The sequence below is a fragment of the Hibiscus syriacus genome, unplaced genomic scaffold, assembly GCF_006381635.1.
Source record: "Hibiscus syriacus cultivar Baekdansim isolate YM2019G1 unplaced genomic scaffold, ASM638163v2 tig00110198_pilon, whole genome shotgun sequence".
Classification (NCBI taxonomy): domain Eukaryota; kingdom Viridiplantae; phylum Streptophyta; class Magnoliopsida; order Malvales; family Malvaceae; genus Hibiscus; species Hibiscus syriacus.
In genome coordinates, this window is record NW_024062623.1 from 1,690,392 (window position 1) to 1,706,969 (window position 16,578).

Here is a 16,578-nt window from a genome sequence, read left to right on the forward strand (position 1 = left end):
GAGTCTAATATTAAGTAGTTCACTTTTAACTCGTTAAAAATTTGAAGAGAGTATATTTGAATTAAGTGTTGATTGAATTTCATATAACTTCAAATCTGACTCGACTAATTTGCTGCCCTAGTTAGTTGTTTGAGTTTGCACATGTCAGAGACCATTAACCTGCACTTTAAGCAAATATGTGTCATACGGATGACAGATAATTTGTATATATAATCTTTGGCTCTTGCTTTGCTTGGACATGAAATATTGAAACGAGCTTGGGAAAAGTAACCTGACTAGTCTAATGGCGGTAATGAGTTCAATCCAGTTCAGATTTCAGGCACTCAAAGGCTTTTTTGAGCCATCTGAACTCTGAGATGAAACAGACGAATATAACCCAGATAAAGTTAGAGGACAAGAGCCAAAATATATATATTCTATAGTACCTTTCTTTGCTTCTCCTCTTTCTTACGTTTTAAAAGCAAAACCACTTAGCTTTTCTCCTTTCTGGACTCATTTATATGTAAACTTTTTCATTGATTCATTGAGGTCTAAGTAAGTGGAACATCTCTTTGTTTCTTCGTTCCCCACCAAGAAGAAAAGCCAAAATTTTCTCTTCGGGTGCAAAAGCATGCACTTCCAAACGTATCTGCAAGTACGGATGTTGCAGAAACTAATGGTAATAATGTTGTTGCTCTCTCTGTTAGTCTTTGGAGATCAAACGGGAGAGTCGACGCTCGTTGGCATCAGTCATTCGCCTGGCGTTAAAGAACAGGAACGTGGGAAGAAGAAGAATCAACAGCATCGACGTTTGGGACATTCCTTTGATGTGTTCTTTTCGAGCAAGAGGAAAGTTCCACACTCCTCAGATCCATTACACAACCGTTGAATGCTTATTGTGATAACTCTTTGCTGTTTCTTTAAGGTTCTGCTAGTTTTTTTTTAGTGTTCTTGTGCGGGGATTGGGATCCTCATCATCAGCATGAATTGCGATTGCATCATGGGTGTTTTCAAAGTTTTTCTGCAATTTGAGAACTTTATGAATTATCATCCATATCTTGGTATGTGTGAATGAAATATATCAAGTAATGGATAAAAACTTGGTCCGGAATTATTTGACTATTTCCGTTGCTTAGATTCCATTTTTACACAATAAATTGTCCTTTTCATGACTTCATAATACAGAGACCGTGACGTTGCTTTTTAGTAGGTTATACTTTTTAGGGTTTATAGGTTTGGTGGCATCAGAGAATAATCTCTGTAATCCCATTGAAATTCTTATCCCATTGAAATTGTCATCGTCTGATTGTTTTATAGTTCCTAGTATAGTTCATTGTATCATGAATGCACTGCAGCGTCAATTAAATTGCAGAATAGCTAGATGAGTTCTACACGTGAGCCAGAAATTGAATTCATTTTGAACTGTTTTATCCTATATTCACTGAAAGCAAGTACGGACGCAGAGATAATAAGATGAGAATCAGAGGGGGGAAGCTTTTGAGATTCCCCAATTGCAGCAATCATTTCAGCAAATCCTACAACTTTACAGATATATAACATAATTTTTAAAGCCAGCTTCTTCATGTCTGCTGAAAGCAATGCACATTTTATTATGAAAACTAATAAACACGGTTTGTAAGTGTCTTCTTTTTAATTTGTTTTTTGCTTAAACGGGGGTTTAGAGGGATGTTGTATGTGAGCATTACCATCATTTCGTATCACAATCAAGAAGACCCAAACAGGTGTCCAAACTTTGACCGATCGCCTAAGCTACAACAGTTCCATCCATCATTAATTAAAAGGACTACCTCAACTTGTTTCCCATAATCTATTTGAGATTTATCAATGTTAACATGTTTAGCATATCAAACTCATTAGCCACCTCAATAATAAAAATATATTAATTTTCTTCGTGATTTCAGATTAATGTAATGATGTCTATATGACATGTATATGTTTCAATTATTAAATAAATTTTGAACAGATATTATTTATAATCAATTATTTTGATAAAAAGATATTTATTGTACCAAGGAGCGAATTTACAAAATAATGTAGTCATTATCCCCTTGACGTCAGTAAAATTATTAATTGTCGATAGACCAACCAAAATCACCCAAAAAATTAAAGAGCTTATTTGCAAAATAATAATAATAATGTTAAACTTTTTTTAGATAAATTTATTTTAAAAAAATATTAGAAATTTTTATTGTGTGACGGGTTAAGATGTGCCTAAAATATGGTAGAAATAAACGCAACCTAAATTGTTACAAAAAAATATAAAATTTTCGGTTAAGTGCAACCTAAAATGTTACTTTCTTCGTAACATTTTCGGTTGATAATAAAAAATGTTATATTTTTCAAAACATTTTAAGTTACAATTAAAAATGTTATTAAGAAAATAATATTTTAAGTTACGTACGACCTAAAGTGTTATATTTTTGTGACATTTTAATATTTTAAGTTGCAATTAAAAATGTTATTAAGAAAGTAATATTTTAAGTTACGTTCGACCTAAAGTGTGATATTTTTGTGACATTTTAGATTATATTTATTTTTATTATTTTTTATCCTTGAATTAAGGTGCCTTGTGTTAAATTTTCTCTATGTTTTGGTCTACTGTTAGGTATTTATTTCATTAATAAATATATGTGAATTTAGATAAAATAAATAAATAAAAACCATTTAATTGTCAAAGACCAATTAATGCCGATAATGTAAAAGAGAACACCGCGTATCAGACCTCTGGAGGAAACCGAACGGTCTCAAATGGCAACTTATACAGCGAGGCAATTGGCTAAATGGTCCAATCAACCATGAACCTATTTAATACTATGGCGAGTGGAGTTTGTTTTCGCATCATTCTGTCTTGGACAGAGACGTTGCAGTTACTGTGAAAAGCCAACTTGAAGAAGAGGAAAGTGACGACATAACATTTTATGAGTTTATAATATTTTAGGTTTTATAACGATATGTTCTTTTATAATATTTTAGATTATGCTTATATCTATTGTTTTTTAACTACATCCTAATTCGTCGTACAACACAACTCCCCCAGAACACGGGTTTGGTCAAAACCCAATAAGAGGATAATAAAAGAGTGGTCAATAAATCAAAAATTGGCCTAAGAAACCTTAAGAAATTGAAATTATTTTTGATTCTTCTCACTATCTTATCTATAATTTCTATCTAATTAGAAAATTTTAAATGATTTAGAGTGATTATAAGGTGATATATGTTCATAATCTTTCTTAATCATTGATAACGTACATACACCATACAAATACAATTGTTCAAATTTAAGACTTCAAATTGAAATAACACTCCTTTTAACTATTAAAGTCACTTAATAAATTCAATTTCTATCTAATTAAATGAACCCATACTACCTTTATTTTTCACATTTTATTTTTGTATGAATTAAATGAACTCATCAAGTGACCTAGTTGTAAAAAATAATGTTGTTTTCCTTAGAAGTCTTAGGTTCAAGTAAATGTGTCTGTATAATATGTAAAATGTCAAAAAAAAAATTAAAAAAATCTAAGCAAATATTACTTTATAATCACCACTAAATTATTAAAAAAAAATCCAAACCATCGCCCCTTATCTATCCATCCTTAACTCTTTAATCTCCGTGTATTAAATCTTCACTTTTTTTTTCTACCATCCTTTATTTTTTTTAAAGATGAATACTTTGTATTAATAAATATACAAGGTACAACCACCCCATGAACTTCATTAAAAAAACCTCCCTAAACCTATTTGGAGGAAAAGGAGTGAAACATGAGGTGGAACGAACAAGAAGCTCCTGAGAAAGCAAACACTGCCTGAGACACATGCTACTACAAAAACACATCTAAACTGTTGCTATACACACAGCTACAAACAGAGATGGGAACCAACGGAAAAGACCACAAAGTGAAGAGCAACAAAACAACTTAGCACAAACCTCCTGCGGAGAAGCACCAAAACTTCGAACTAAAACCTGAAAATCAATGGGACAACACATGTCACGAATAGAAAGACCCACGCTCCAAAAAGCTATCCCAAACATCTCCATAACGAAACACAATCAATCCAAACCCCCTTTACCAATCAGACGAACCTAAGAAAATCTCCAAGATCAAATCTTCATTTTCCCCCATCATTCATTGTTTATCAAACTCCATAAAATATCAAATTAACCATTACAATGAGATTCGTTATATCTTTTCAAACATTATAGCAGATTCTTCCGATAACCAAAGTCTTAAGAATAAGAGGAGACTTCAATCAAAATTTAATAGAAATCGTGATTCTAAGCTTAAGACTAACGCTAATATTACTATAAAACCCTTCAATCAAGAGTGAGAAGGGAGTTTTTCTTCTCGAGTTATCTCACACGCTCTTCAGATCTTTTAGACCAGACTACGTTGATTGTATATAGCAACACCTCCATGACCACCAGTTGTGACTCTTCATTTAAATTAAAAGGAGTGAACCATCTATAACCATTATAATTCAAATGTTATCATCAATAATATTTAAAATCAACACAAACTTTTAAATTATTTTCAAATACATTTTTATCCTTACCGTCAAAAAAATTATATTTGTTATTCTTTCAAAAATCGTATATTATAATATAAGGTAAGATACCTATTTAGCATCATCTATAATTATATTTTTATTTTGATCACTTAATTATTTTTATTTTTGATAAAATTGTATCCAACATCATGTTTTATTTACAATAATTGCTGCAAATGATGACCAAGCACTTGAAAAAGATTTTTTTATATGGTGTTTAAATAATTTAAATCTTTTCATCTTTATAAATTAAAAGATATTATATACTTGAGATTTATATTCTTATGCCTTTAAACAACAAAACCAATTAAATTAAACTCAATCCACAAACACTCACAAACAATTGAAATCATTAAATTTGTGAAAAGAAAGTCATTGACTTCATCATCAGAGGTGAAGAAAAAATGTGTGGTATAGAAAGCTTAGATATTGATAAGAGGACACAATAAAGGCTAGAGTACTTGATGGAGCTATGAGTTTGCACCATGGCTGAACATAAATACATATGATCATAACCCATAAGCATCAACCTTGGTGAATGAGAGTTCCAGTAAAAATTTGCATACTTCGTTTGTCCAATACATTCAATGCAACAATTTGAAGCTATAAATTTTCAGGGCCTCGGTCAGCGTTTCTGCAGTGTCTGTAATCTAAACGTTCTTCATATGATTTTCTGTTTGTTTCCATGGAAAACCTGTACCAGTACCTTGGAATCATCATCTTCATTCTTCTCACAATCAAGCTTTTGCCTCGCAACAAAACGCAAAATTTGCCTCCGAGTCCCTTTCCTCTGCCAATTATTGGCCACCTTCACCTCATCAAAAACCCACTTTACCAATCAATGGCCACGTTATTATCCAAATATGGCCCTGTTTTATATCTCAGAATCGGTTGTAGGAATGTCCTTGTTCTTTCTTCTCCTTCTGTTGTTGAAGAATGCTTGACAAATAGCGATATATTTGCAAACCGGCCTCGGACTATGGCTGGGGATCTTTTAACCTATAACTACACTACTTTCGTATGGGCTCCTTACAGTCCTCTTTGGCGGAACCTTCGCCGTCTCAGCGTAGTCGAAATTTTCTCCTCAAACAGTGTTAAAAAGTTTTCTTCCACACGCGAAGATGAAGTTGCCAACTTTGTTCGTCGCTTGTTTGAAGTGTCGGCACGAAACGACACGCAGAAGCTGGACATGAAGTACCTGTTTTGTCTCTTGACAACGAATGTCATGTCGCAGATGGTGGCCGGAAAGCGTGGTGTCGAGGATCCTAGGGACACGGAGGCCGAGAAGAAGTTCTTCAGGGAATTTAAGGATATATTTTTTCCAAGCTTGGGAACCAACATATGTGATTTCTTCCCAGTTTTGAGATGGATTGGTTTCCTGGGGATTGAAAAGAATTTGAAAAAATTGCATAGGATCAGAGATGAATACATTCAGAATTTAGTAGACGGAATTAGATTAAAGAAAACTAAGAAGAATTCTTCGTTGATTGAAAAGCTTCTGTCTCTTCAAGAGGAAGACCCTAACTTCTGCTCCGATGAAATCATCAAGGGCATGATTTTGGTAAGTAATAACTTGCTTGTGTTAATGGTTTTACACTGAACTTTTTTTTTATAAATTTGGTCGCGTTTGAAACCATTATCTAATTTTGTCATTGGCATACAACATCTGTATCAGATGATGTTCATTGCAGGAACTGAAACAACTGCGGTTACAATGGAATGGGCAATGTCACTCCTTTTGAATCATCCCGAGGCTTTGCATAAGGCTAGAACCGAGATCGATGGCCAAGTCGGACACGACCGCCTGCTGAATGACTCGGATCTTTCGAAGCTTCCTTATCTTCGTTGCATCGTAAACGAGACACTCCGGCTATATCCCCCGGCACCAATGTTGCTGCCTCATTGCTCATCTGAAGATTGCGTGGTTGACGGATACGAGATACCTAAAGGCACACTGCTGTTGGTCCATTCTTGGGCCATCCATAGGGATCCTGGTCTATGGGAGGACCCAACCGAGTTCAAGCCTGAAAGATTTGACGAGGGAACTTTGGATGACAAAAAAGGATTGAAATATCTTCCATTTGGACTTGGAAAGAGAGCTTGTCCAGGCAATACCATGGGTTTAAGGTTAGTTTTATTGGCACTTGGTGCAGCTATACAGTGCTTTGAATGGGAAAAGGTAGGATCGGGCAAGGTTGATATGACCCCAGGCAAAGGACTAACTATCTCCAAGGCTAAGCCATTGGAGGCTTTGTGCCGTCCACGGCCTGATTTGGTTAAACTGCTCTCCCAGTTTTAACCTTCCATTTGAAGCCAATCTTTTTGCTGAAAATAAATTTACATCAGAAACATGGATGCATCAAGAGGACAGCTGGGGCATTTCCCTTAAAATCTTTGAAACATCGATATTTTCTTTGTATTTTCTATAAATAATTTATTTTAACATATCTGGTACGAAGAAACTTTGAATTATAGATAAAATTAGGCTCGAGTTTTTACTCCCAATATATTGGTGGCGTGATTCCACATTAGCCTTAAACCGTTCTGATAATTTCATTTTGATACTTGGATTGATGCTTGTATCATAAAGTTATTGTACGTCCCAGAAATGGCATCAACCTCTAGGCGACATCTCCAAGATAATGTTCAAAGCAGAGACAGAAAACGACAGCTTTTTGTAATGAAGTGGACAATCAGGAAAAACTGTATTTGCTTACCGTAACTTTTAGGGTGTGTTTGATTTATGTAATGTAATATCATCAGTGGAAATATAAGATTATCAGTGTGAATGTAAAATTATCAGGGAATAGAATTATTGGAAATGTTGTATTTTGTGTTTGGTTGGTTTAGTAGGAATGTAAGATTACCGTATTTGGTTAAAGGAATAAAAGATTATTATAATGTATATTTGACAAAATTATCTTTATTATATATTTGTTTTTTAACAAGTTGAAAAATATTTATATATATTTTTTAAAAATTTTAAATTCATAAAATTTATATTTTTTTACAAAATTAAAAATATAAAAAGATTTAACGAAAGTGTAAAGTTTTATTTTAACCCCTGAATTTCATATAAAATTTTAATTATAGATTTTTTTTGTAAATCTAAAATAGTTTAAGGATAAATTTATAATTTAACATTCGTAGAATTTTTATTATTCGATGACAAAAGAAGGATATTTTTGAAAAAAATTAAGAGTATTTTAGTCCAAAACTCCGGTAATCCAACAATAAATAAGAAAAGGGAGGTAATGACATTCCCGGTAATATACCCCAAAAAATCTACTATTAATAATAAAACATTACCGGAAATGAGATTCTCGACCAACTAGGGTAGAAAATCAACTTGAGTTTTGCAGGTAAAGAAGCTATCAGTATGACCACTGTACCTCCAATAATGTAGAACCCATTGGCTTTTCTTTTGATTTTTTCCTCACTTCTTAACATGCTGATTAATTCCTGCATTTTAAGTGATGGTTTCATTATAATTCGACATATATGGTGAATTATTTGACTTTGCAGCAATGAAACACGAAAAGGGTAAAAAAACAGAGAGCCAAGCCATGCCTAGACTAGACTATAATTGCCAAACCCATTAGAGATGGGTGGCTGCATATTTACAGTTTGGTATAATAACAAAATTATTTCCCGACGTTTTATTTTTTTTATTAAAACAACTTCTATTAGAAGAAAACCGTTAATTAATTATCAATACATATTGATGATGTGTTATTTTGATATTTATTTAATTATTGACATGATATGTGTCATTTCATTAACTTGTGTCTATTATCATTTGTTTTTCTTTCAACTTATGAAATTTGAATAAAAAGTAAAACGTTAAGATATTAAAATATTTTAATAAAAAATTAAAAATATAATAATAAATTATATAAATGTTAGAAAATAATTATATCATTACGTCTTATCCGGCGTTGTTGAATAACATCATCCCAATGTCACATATTATGTTATAATTGCATGAGCAAATTAATGGTTTGGAAGAAAATAGAAAGGGATAATTAAATGGGTGGGACTTACAACAACTAATATGCATGGCCCAGGAAATGACTGTATAATCTTCGATGCAGGCGATCGACAGATTTAGGAGAGTGATGAGTCAATTTCTTAAGATTTTTAAATTAAACTCATTAATGTTCAACGATGAAATACGGGGAAAATGGCTGAGATGATGTTGTGGGGAAAAAAATTCAATATAAGTTATATTTGGAATTATTTCTTTAACTAGAGTCTAGGGTTTAGAGTTTGAACACTCGTACTTAACAAACAAAGATGAAAAAAATAAGTATAAATGATGAGAATACCAAGTTTATTCCTTCCTAAAGTTATCAATTGATCTTAGTAGTTGAGAGTTGTTTTATTTTTTTTAAAGTTTTTGGTTTAAGTAGTTGTATTTTTAGATTTTGAATTCAAGCAATTACGTATGTAAATATATGTATGTTGACAATAACTAATTTTTTTAAACAGATACTAACTTATAATCATCGTATACAGTTAAAAAATAATATATTATCGTTGTCTTCTTTTCTTTTCTTTTCTTTTTAAATCTCTTTTTCCTTTTTTTTAATTGAAATACTATATTAGTATTTCTCCACCATCTTCTTCCAAAAGCAAAGATCAAAGGATCAACAAAGATACAACGGAACCAAATCAAAAGATGTTGTCTTCCTAATTTATTATATTTTTAATTTTTTTTACCATTTTATAACTTTTTATAATTAGATGATTCAATAAAAAAGTAACTTAGAATTAAATATTTTTTAAAACCCTATCATCATTGAAATTAAGTAAACAAATCTCGATCCCCTCCTTGTATAAATATCTTTTTTTATAAAAAAAATAACAGTTTTGGCATTAAATAAATTAAATCAAAACCATTAAATTGATAATTTAATAATTTGATTTTGACTTTTTACTAATTATATTTGACACTCTCGTTATTCCATTTTAATCTATAATTGGAAATATGTATAGTCCGACGTATGATTTTATGTTAAGAGATGTACTTTTAAAATTTTAGGAGAATATGAACTTACAAAATTCTTAGGACCAAAATAGATTACCAATAAAAAAAGTTAAAAAGAAAAAATATAAAAAATATGTGATAATTTAAAATTATTAAAATAATATTGTTCCCGTCTATTAAGGTTATCTTTTAAGAAAAAAAGGAAAAAGAAAAAGGTAGTTTTAATCAATTTGGGGGTCTTCATTTATTATGAATGGATTTTGATGGGATAACAAGTTGGAGAAAAATGCCAAGCCAAGAATCTCCTTTAGTTTAAAGGGGTATTGCTTGCTGCTGCCTTTCCTGCATCTTCAACCACTTTAAAGTATGACCATTTATTAATAAAGAGGATATTGTTGACTAATAAAATCAATGACTTTAGGTGGTGCGAAATTCTTAAACCAAAATATATTTTTATATGAAGTAAATGCTCTGCTTGTTTACTCATTTTTCTCCAAGGTTACAAATAAGAGATAAGTGGCAGACAGAAATATTTTTGAAGGATAATAGACATATAGATTAACAACATAATTTTTTATATGGAGTAAATATAAATGAAATTTTAGAGTTAATATCATCAATAAAATAGATAATTATCCGGGGGGAAATAGATTTGATACAAAAGTATATGAGGTCCTTATACTTTAAAAAAACCTCAATGTAACCCTCAAATTACTTTTACACTCAATATAACCCTCAAACTCAAAAAAATACAAATTCAATGTGACTCTTTGACCAACGTTTTCCACCACGTCAACATCTTGAATTATCACGTCAGCGGCGTAAAAGGGCCACACTGGATTTGTTTTTTTTAGTTGGAGGACTATATTGAGTGTAAAAATAATTCGAGGACTACATTAATTCTTTTAAAAAGTATAAAAACTCTAAATATCATTTTACTTATAGATTTTAAGGTGAACATGTACTCACTCTCACACAAGTATATTCGTCACCGTAAGGGATTATGTATAAATTTTAAGGGTTGGAGACCTTATCTTCCTCAGCTTTCAGATTTGGCAATTGAAATTTTATGCAGGAAGTGTGCGGGAGAGTTCCTAAACGTCACACTATGCCAATCACTTCAACCATCCGACGCTACAATTAGAGATGACTCAATAGACCGGATATTTATAATTTGTAAAAATTAGGAATAAATATTAATTTTGTATATGAATTTTGATTGAATATGTGATGTGATATATAAATTTTGATTTAATATGTAATATAATATATAAATTTTAATTTGTAAAATTATATACATAAATTTTAATTCTAGTTTAATTATGCAGTTTGATTTTTCATTCTGACCCAATGTGCACATTTAAAAAAAAATAAACATCAATTTATTTTTATACTAGATTAATATAACTATTTTATATTTACGATATATAATCCTAAAATGATGTTATATTAATAATTGTGATAGAAATTTGTGAAAATTAAGTCAGATTAACTTCTGTATATCATCTCTCTCAATCAATCTGCTTTTGTAAAAGGAAGGAACATTGTTGATAACACTCTTCTGGCTCAGGAGCTTGTTAAAGGATATGGTAGGAAATCTATCTCTCCTAGGTGCTCATTGAAAATTGACATCCACAAGGCTTTTGACTCTCTGCATTGGGGATTTGTATTGGTTGTTCTTAAAGCTATTGGTCTTCCTACTACTTTCATCAAGTGGGTAGAAGCTTGTTTCACTGGAGCTTGTTAGTTCAATGGAAGTCTCATAGGATATTTCAAAGGAGCCAAAGGCTTACGACAAGGTGATCCAATCTCACCTTTACTGTTCGTTCTGTCAATGAACGTCTTATCACAAATCCTGAACAAGGCTGCTCTTCGAGGTATTTTTGGCTTTCATCCTAGATGCAAAAAAAATGATTTAACACACCTCACTTTTGTTGATGACCTGCTTATTTTTTGTAAGGCGAATGTTGAATCAGATGTGGGAATTATTAATGTTTTTGAACACTTTTATGCCATTTCTGGCCTTAAAATCAATGCGCAGAAATGTAAATTCTACACTGCTGGAATATCACCTAGGCAAATTGATGAAATCAAGCGAATTACAGGGTTCAATCAAGGTTATCTACCTGTTAGATACCCGGGAGTTCCTCTAGTTACTAGGAAACTCTCGAACAAGGACTGTATTGCTCTTATTGATAATATCATGGAACATCTTCATCAATGGTCACGAAGACACTTGAGCTACGCTGGTAGATTAGAGCTTATAAAAACTGTTCTGTTAAGCATCACTAATTTATGGTGTAGGTAGTTAATCCTACCCCAATCTGTTCTAAACAGAATTAAGCAGCTATGTTCACGTTTCTTTTGGAAAGGTTCGGACAAGGCAGCTTTGGGAGCTAGAGTGAGCTGGAAAAAACTATGTATTCTTAAATCAGAAGGGGGTTTAGGACTTAAAGATATAAAATCATGGAACAAAGCTCGTACGATGCATTTAATTCGGAATGTGCTTGCGGGTGAAGGTTCTTTATGGATAGCCTGGATTAATAGTTATATCATTAAAAATTCTGATTTCTGGGACATGGAAATTGGTCTTAATATGAGCTGGAGCTTCCGAAGCTTGCTTAAAATGAGGCATCAAACTTCGACTATTCTGTCCATGGGAGCTGCTACTATAAAAGATATTTGGCTTCAAATCAGACACAGGGAGGAAAAAATAAAATGGCACAAGTTAATATGGTTCCCACTCCATATCCCAAAATTTAGCATTATTACTCTGATGGCTTTGTTAAATAGACTTCCAACTAAAGATAGATTGCTTGGAATGTGATTTGAAATTGATAATACATGTGTGCTTTGCAATGTCTCTTTGAAATCTAGGGTTCACTTATTTCTCCATTGTCCTTTGTCTAGCTCACTGTGGGATGCGATTTTGCACCTAAATGGCATTAGAATAAGACCATGCTCTTGGGAAGAACACATATCTTGGGCATGTGCTATCTCTACTAGTTACTATCTTGAAGCTTGCTTGGACATCTTTTACCTATACTATATGGGAAGAGAGGAACAAAAGGTTATTTACAGGTTGCTCAAGATCTTTTGAAGCTATGTTCAACTACATTAAAGATACCATTTCAATCAAATTACGGGGTAGAAGCATCAATAGGATTGATAGTATCAATATCACACTTTGTAATAAATGGGGTATTGCTTATTGCAGTTGTTTTACTGTAACTTTGATTGTAATTCCTGGATACTCTTGTAAGTACTCTGTTCTTTTGAGCAGATTTCTGCTCTTGGATAATAAAAATGAATTTATCAAAAAAAAAAAACTTATGTATATGTGATTACACATTTAATAAAAGAAAGAGTTAATTACAAAGTATGATCTATATTCTAAAATGGATCTTTAAATTTTTTAATATTCTAATTTTGTCGTTAAACTATGATACTCATTTTAGATTAGTCTTTAAACTTCTGAACGTTCTAATTTCATTCTTAAATTATGACTCTTATTCTAAATTAGTCACCAAACTTTTAAATCTTTCAATTTTATTCTTGAATTTATTCAAATATATAATTAATTTTAACCATAATTTAACTTAAATTTTATTTTTTTTATAAAAAACATTAAAATTTATTTTTTAAATTTTATAATAATAAAATTTGACCGTAATGGGACGTGAATAGTATTTTAATACACTGTGGCTCTTCAAACGAGGTCAAAACCCCACCAAATTTAGTCACCGCCAGTGGCTGACAACATGTTTCTTCCCTCACATGCAAACACAAATTCTTCTTCTTCTTATATCCACTTTCATTACTCCCGCTCTTCTTTTTCATTCCCCTTTCTATGCATTTCAATAATGTCTAAGAACAAGGAAATAATAATCTTTTACACTGAAATTAACATTTATGTTCGTAGAACAAAAATGTCTTAAGCATCAATGCATGCATGGACTCTGCATTTTTCATACTTGTTTCTTCCACTTGATTTCTTCCGGATAAAATGCAAACCATCTCCAATTCCTGATTCCCACACCAATGATATTACTGTGTTTGCTTGGAAAGTGCAGAGATGGCAAGCAATTTACCGTCCATAGTAATATTATTACATATTACACTATTTATAGCCCGAAATTGACGATGGAAACTCAGTGAGTTCTTAGCATTTCCAGAAGCTGGTCTTGCTGAGTTCTGCTCTTCTTCGACACAGGCTCAGGTGAGGAAGACACAGAGGATAATGATGATGATGCCAATGCCCACGAATCGTTCGAGCTGTTGGAACTAAATGAGACGTCGATCACACCGTTCGGGCTTCCCGGGACGGAGCTAAACCTGCGCTTCTTCGATTCGTTGCCTTCGACTCTTGTTGTTGCCGATTCCATGATCAACTCACAGCATTCATTTACCTTGTCCTGGTTCAATACTTGAATCCAGATTTAAGATAAAACTGCGGATTAAACATCGGAAAAGAAAAAGTTAGTGATAAACAATACCTTATCAATTCCCATGATGCTTGATAGCTGGTTTTGGTATTCTACTCTAAGACTAGGCTCTACACTATCCAGAACGTGCAGCATTGTAGCAGTGGCCATTACAGAAGGAAGGTAGCACAAAAACCTAGAATCTGCCGATGATTTTAACAAATAATTAATAAATATTAAATTACATATAGATTACAGAGTGAATCCACTTTAATAAAGGGTACTAATGAACCTGAAATGACAGAGAGCAGAATGTGGTCGCATCTCCTGAGAAATTCCCAACAAAGATAGTCCTTTAATCCACGCCTCCTTGTTATGTAATCGAGAAATGAAAGTGGTGTTACAGGGTTCATCTTCCATTGAAGGGAAGAGAGTACCAAAATCTCCATTCTTTGTATAGTTTTGGCCTCGAACACATATCTGGTCTCCTCCACCTGAACAGATCAGCACATTGATAAGCCAAACCGAGTGACGGATGAATTAAACTACAGAAAAGTTTTGTAACAAATAGATTTACTTGTAAATCCAGTAGCAGAGGTACTTGCGTTTCCTCAACTTTGGCTGCAAGAGAGAGACAAGCAACGGCAGCTAGTTGAGTCGTCCATGGCTTCTCGCTTTGGAACCGGAAGCTAAACAAGAATCTATCGAGATAATTTACTGCAAGAACGGCGGTGAGAGTAGAGAAGGAATAGTGAGCATTAACTTTCAATACCCATTCCACAGCTTCCCGGCGAGCCTTAGCTAGATTCCCATCGGCTTGAACGCTATCGAAGAGTTGATTCAGCTCCTCCTTCGAAAGTAAAGAGGAAAGTTCATCGTCTTCCCAGAACAAGTCATGCTCTAACAAAACTGGAAAAGGGTTAGATTTATTAACAATCCCATTATCGAAACAACGCTTTTGTTCTTCTTCAACATCCCAATTCTCTTCCGGACAATAAAGAGCATCGAAAATAAAGGAAGAGTCATGATGATTCAAAGCCATTCTGTTCCACCAAAAACCCCAAAATTTGTTCAGATCTTTGTTTCCATTACAAAGAGAGGCCTTGAGGCATCTCTCTTGCGAGCAATGATCGAAGGATGTGTGTTTGTTGGGTGAGTTGGCTCAGTTGTATGGGTGCTGCATCAAGCAATGGGGATTTAGTACTTGGAGGAGAAGAAAAGTTTTGTTTTATAAGAAGGGAAAGTGTCGTGTCTATGGAGCAACATAGCTGAATCATGGCCCATGCAACGCATTTACTGGACACGTGACATTCTTTGTCTTCAAATCTCTGGACCCCACCTTCCCCTTCCTTTCATTCGTAGATTCAGATTATCAGATTATGAGCTGGATTCATTTTATGTTTTGAAACTCTCAATAAGTATGGACATTTTGCTTATTTAATCCTGGATTCATTTCTTTTTTTCAAATTCTTAAAAAAAATTATAGATTTTTTTTAGTATGCAATTATAAGATAGTATTTTTTTTAAATTTTTTAATTATTAATAATGCATATACACTCTATTGACGTAGTTGTTCGAACCAATAATTTCAAGAGATAACAACATTCACTTTTCCACCAGGTCCATTAAAATCATTCAATGAATTTATTTAATTGTAGGGTTCTTGTGGTTCTAGTTTAGTTATCCAATTATTTTAATTTATAATGTATACATAAAGTTATGTTTTAGTTTTATTTTGATCATACGTCATCAAAAAATTAACAGTGGTATTGATGTGTTACCCCATAAGATAATGTCACAATATCATTAAAACAATTACCAAATCAATAGTTCTATTTTTTAATAATTTGTGGTCAAAATAAAACTAAAATATAACTTTGAGTATAGTTTTTTTAAAAAAATAATTGAATTATTAAAATAAAATTATAGAAATAATTAGGTAACTAAATACATAGTTTACCTTTAATTATAATATACGTGGGGTAGATAGAAGAATGTGATTAATGGTAGGTCTGAGAAAAGGCTGCCAAACTGTTTTGTGTTTGCAGAGGGAAAGTTCGTAAAAACTGACAACCGGAGAGAAACAAATTTTTTATCACAAAAAACAAGTGAATTATTAATTTACAGCAATAAATAATATTAAATGAGATATTAATTTTATATAAGAAAAGAATAGAATAAATCATTGTTGCATCATTAACCATGGAGCCACAGTTTTATGCTTGAAATATTATAGCCTATACACATCTACTCTGCCGACAATTCTATATTTCTATCGAAAATCCAAAGACTTCGATCATCTGTTTATTATATTTCATCGAGTGATGGAGATACTTATGGTCCTTACTTTCGTATAAGATTTTAATATAAGGGCTTCAACACTGTTTTATTATATTTATATAAAAAAATAAAGCACACATGTTCCATCTTTGCAAGTAAATTAATCGTTCCTTTTTCATAATGTCATGGAGAAAACCCAAACACACAAAATCTAAAGCAACCACAGAGGTGTCACCTTCTGTTTTCCCAAAAATTTTAACCGCTTTATGGCCACATTAATCATGAATTCACCCCATCTTTTTGGTACAAATTGGTAAAAAAATCTCTCCCCCCAAA

The 16,578-nt window shown here is 32.4% G+C and overlaps 3 protein-coding genes across 3 annotated transcripts; 2 read left to right on the forward strand and 1 right to left on the reverse strand.

The window, feature by feature from the left end:
• Positions 1-5,119: 5,119 nt before the first annotated feature.
• LOC120218616 (cytochrome P450 81C13-like) lies at positions 5,120-7,343 on the forward strand. The gene is made up of 3 exons (XM_039215550.1): positions 5,120-6,109; positions 6,224-6,862; positions 7,012-7,343. Exons 1-2 carry the CDS (start codon positions 5,234-5,236, stop codon positions 6,845-6,847), a joined length of 1,500 nt encoding a protein of 499 aa, XP_039071481.1. The 5' UTR covers positions 5,120-5,233; the 3' UTR covers positions 6,848-6,862; positions 7,012-7,343.
• A 3,154-nt stretch (positions 7,344-10,497) lies between these two features.
• LOC120218421 lies at positions 10,498-11,943 on the forward strand. Its single transcript, XM_039215357.1, has 4 exons — positions 10,498-10,531; positions 11,074-11,280; positions 11,515-11,787; positions 11,876-11,943. The coding sequence occupies exons 1-4, from the start codon at positions 10,498-10,500 to the stop codon at positions 11,941-11,943; spliced, it is 582 nt and encodes a 193-aa protein (XP_039071288.1).
• A 1,531-nt stretch (positions 11,944-13,474) lies between these two features.
• LOC120218617 (cyclin-D3-1-like) lies at positions 13,475-15,119 on the reverse strand. The gene is made up of 4 exons (XM_039215551.1): positions 14,540-15,119; positions 14,255-14,456; positions 14,035-14,165; positions 13,475-13,953 (listed from the first exon to the last, which is right to left on the reverse strand). The coding sequence occupies exons 1-4, from the start codon at positions 15,002-15,004 to the stop codon at positions 13,690-13,692; spliced, it is 1,062 nt and encodes a 353-aa protein (XP_039071482.1). The 5' UTR covers positions 15,005-15,119; the 3' UTR covers positions 13,475-13,689.
• Between the last annotated feature and the right edge of the window lie 1,459 nt (positions 15,120-16,578).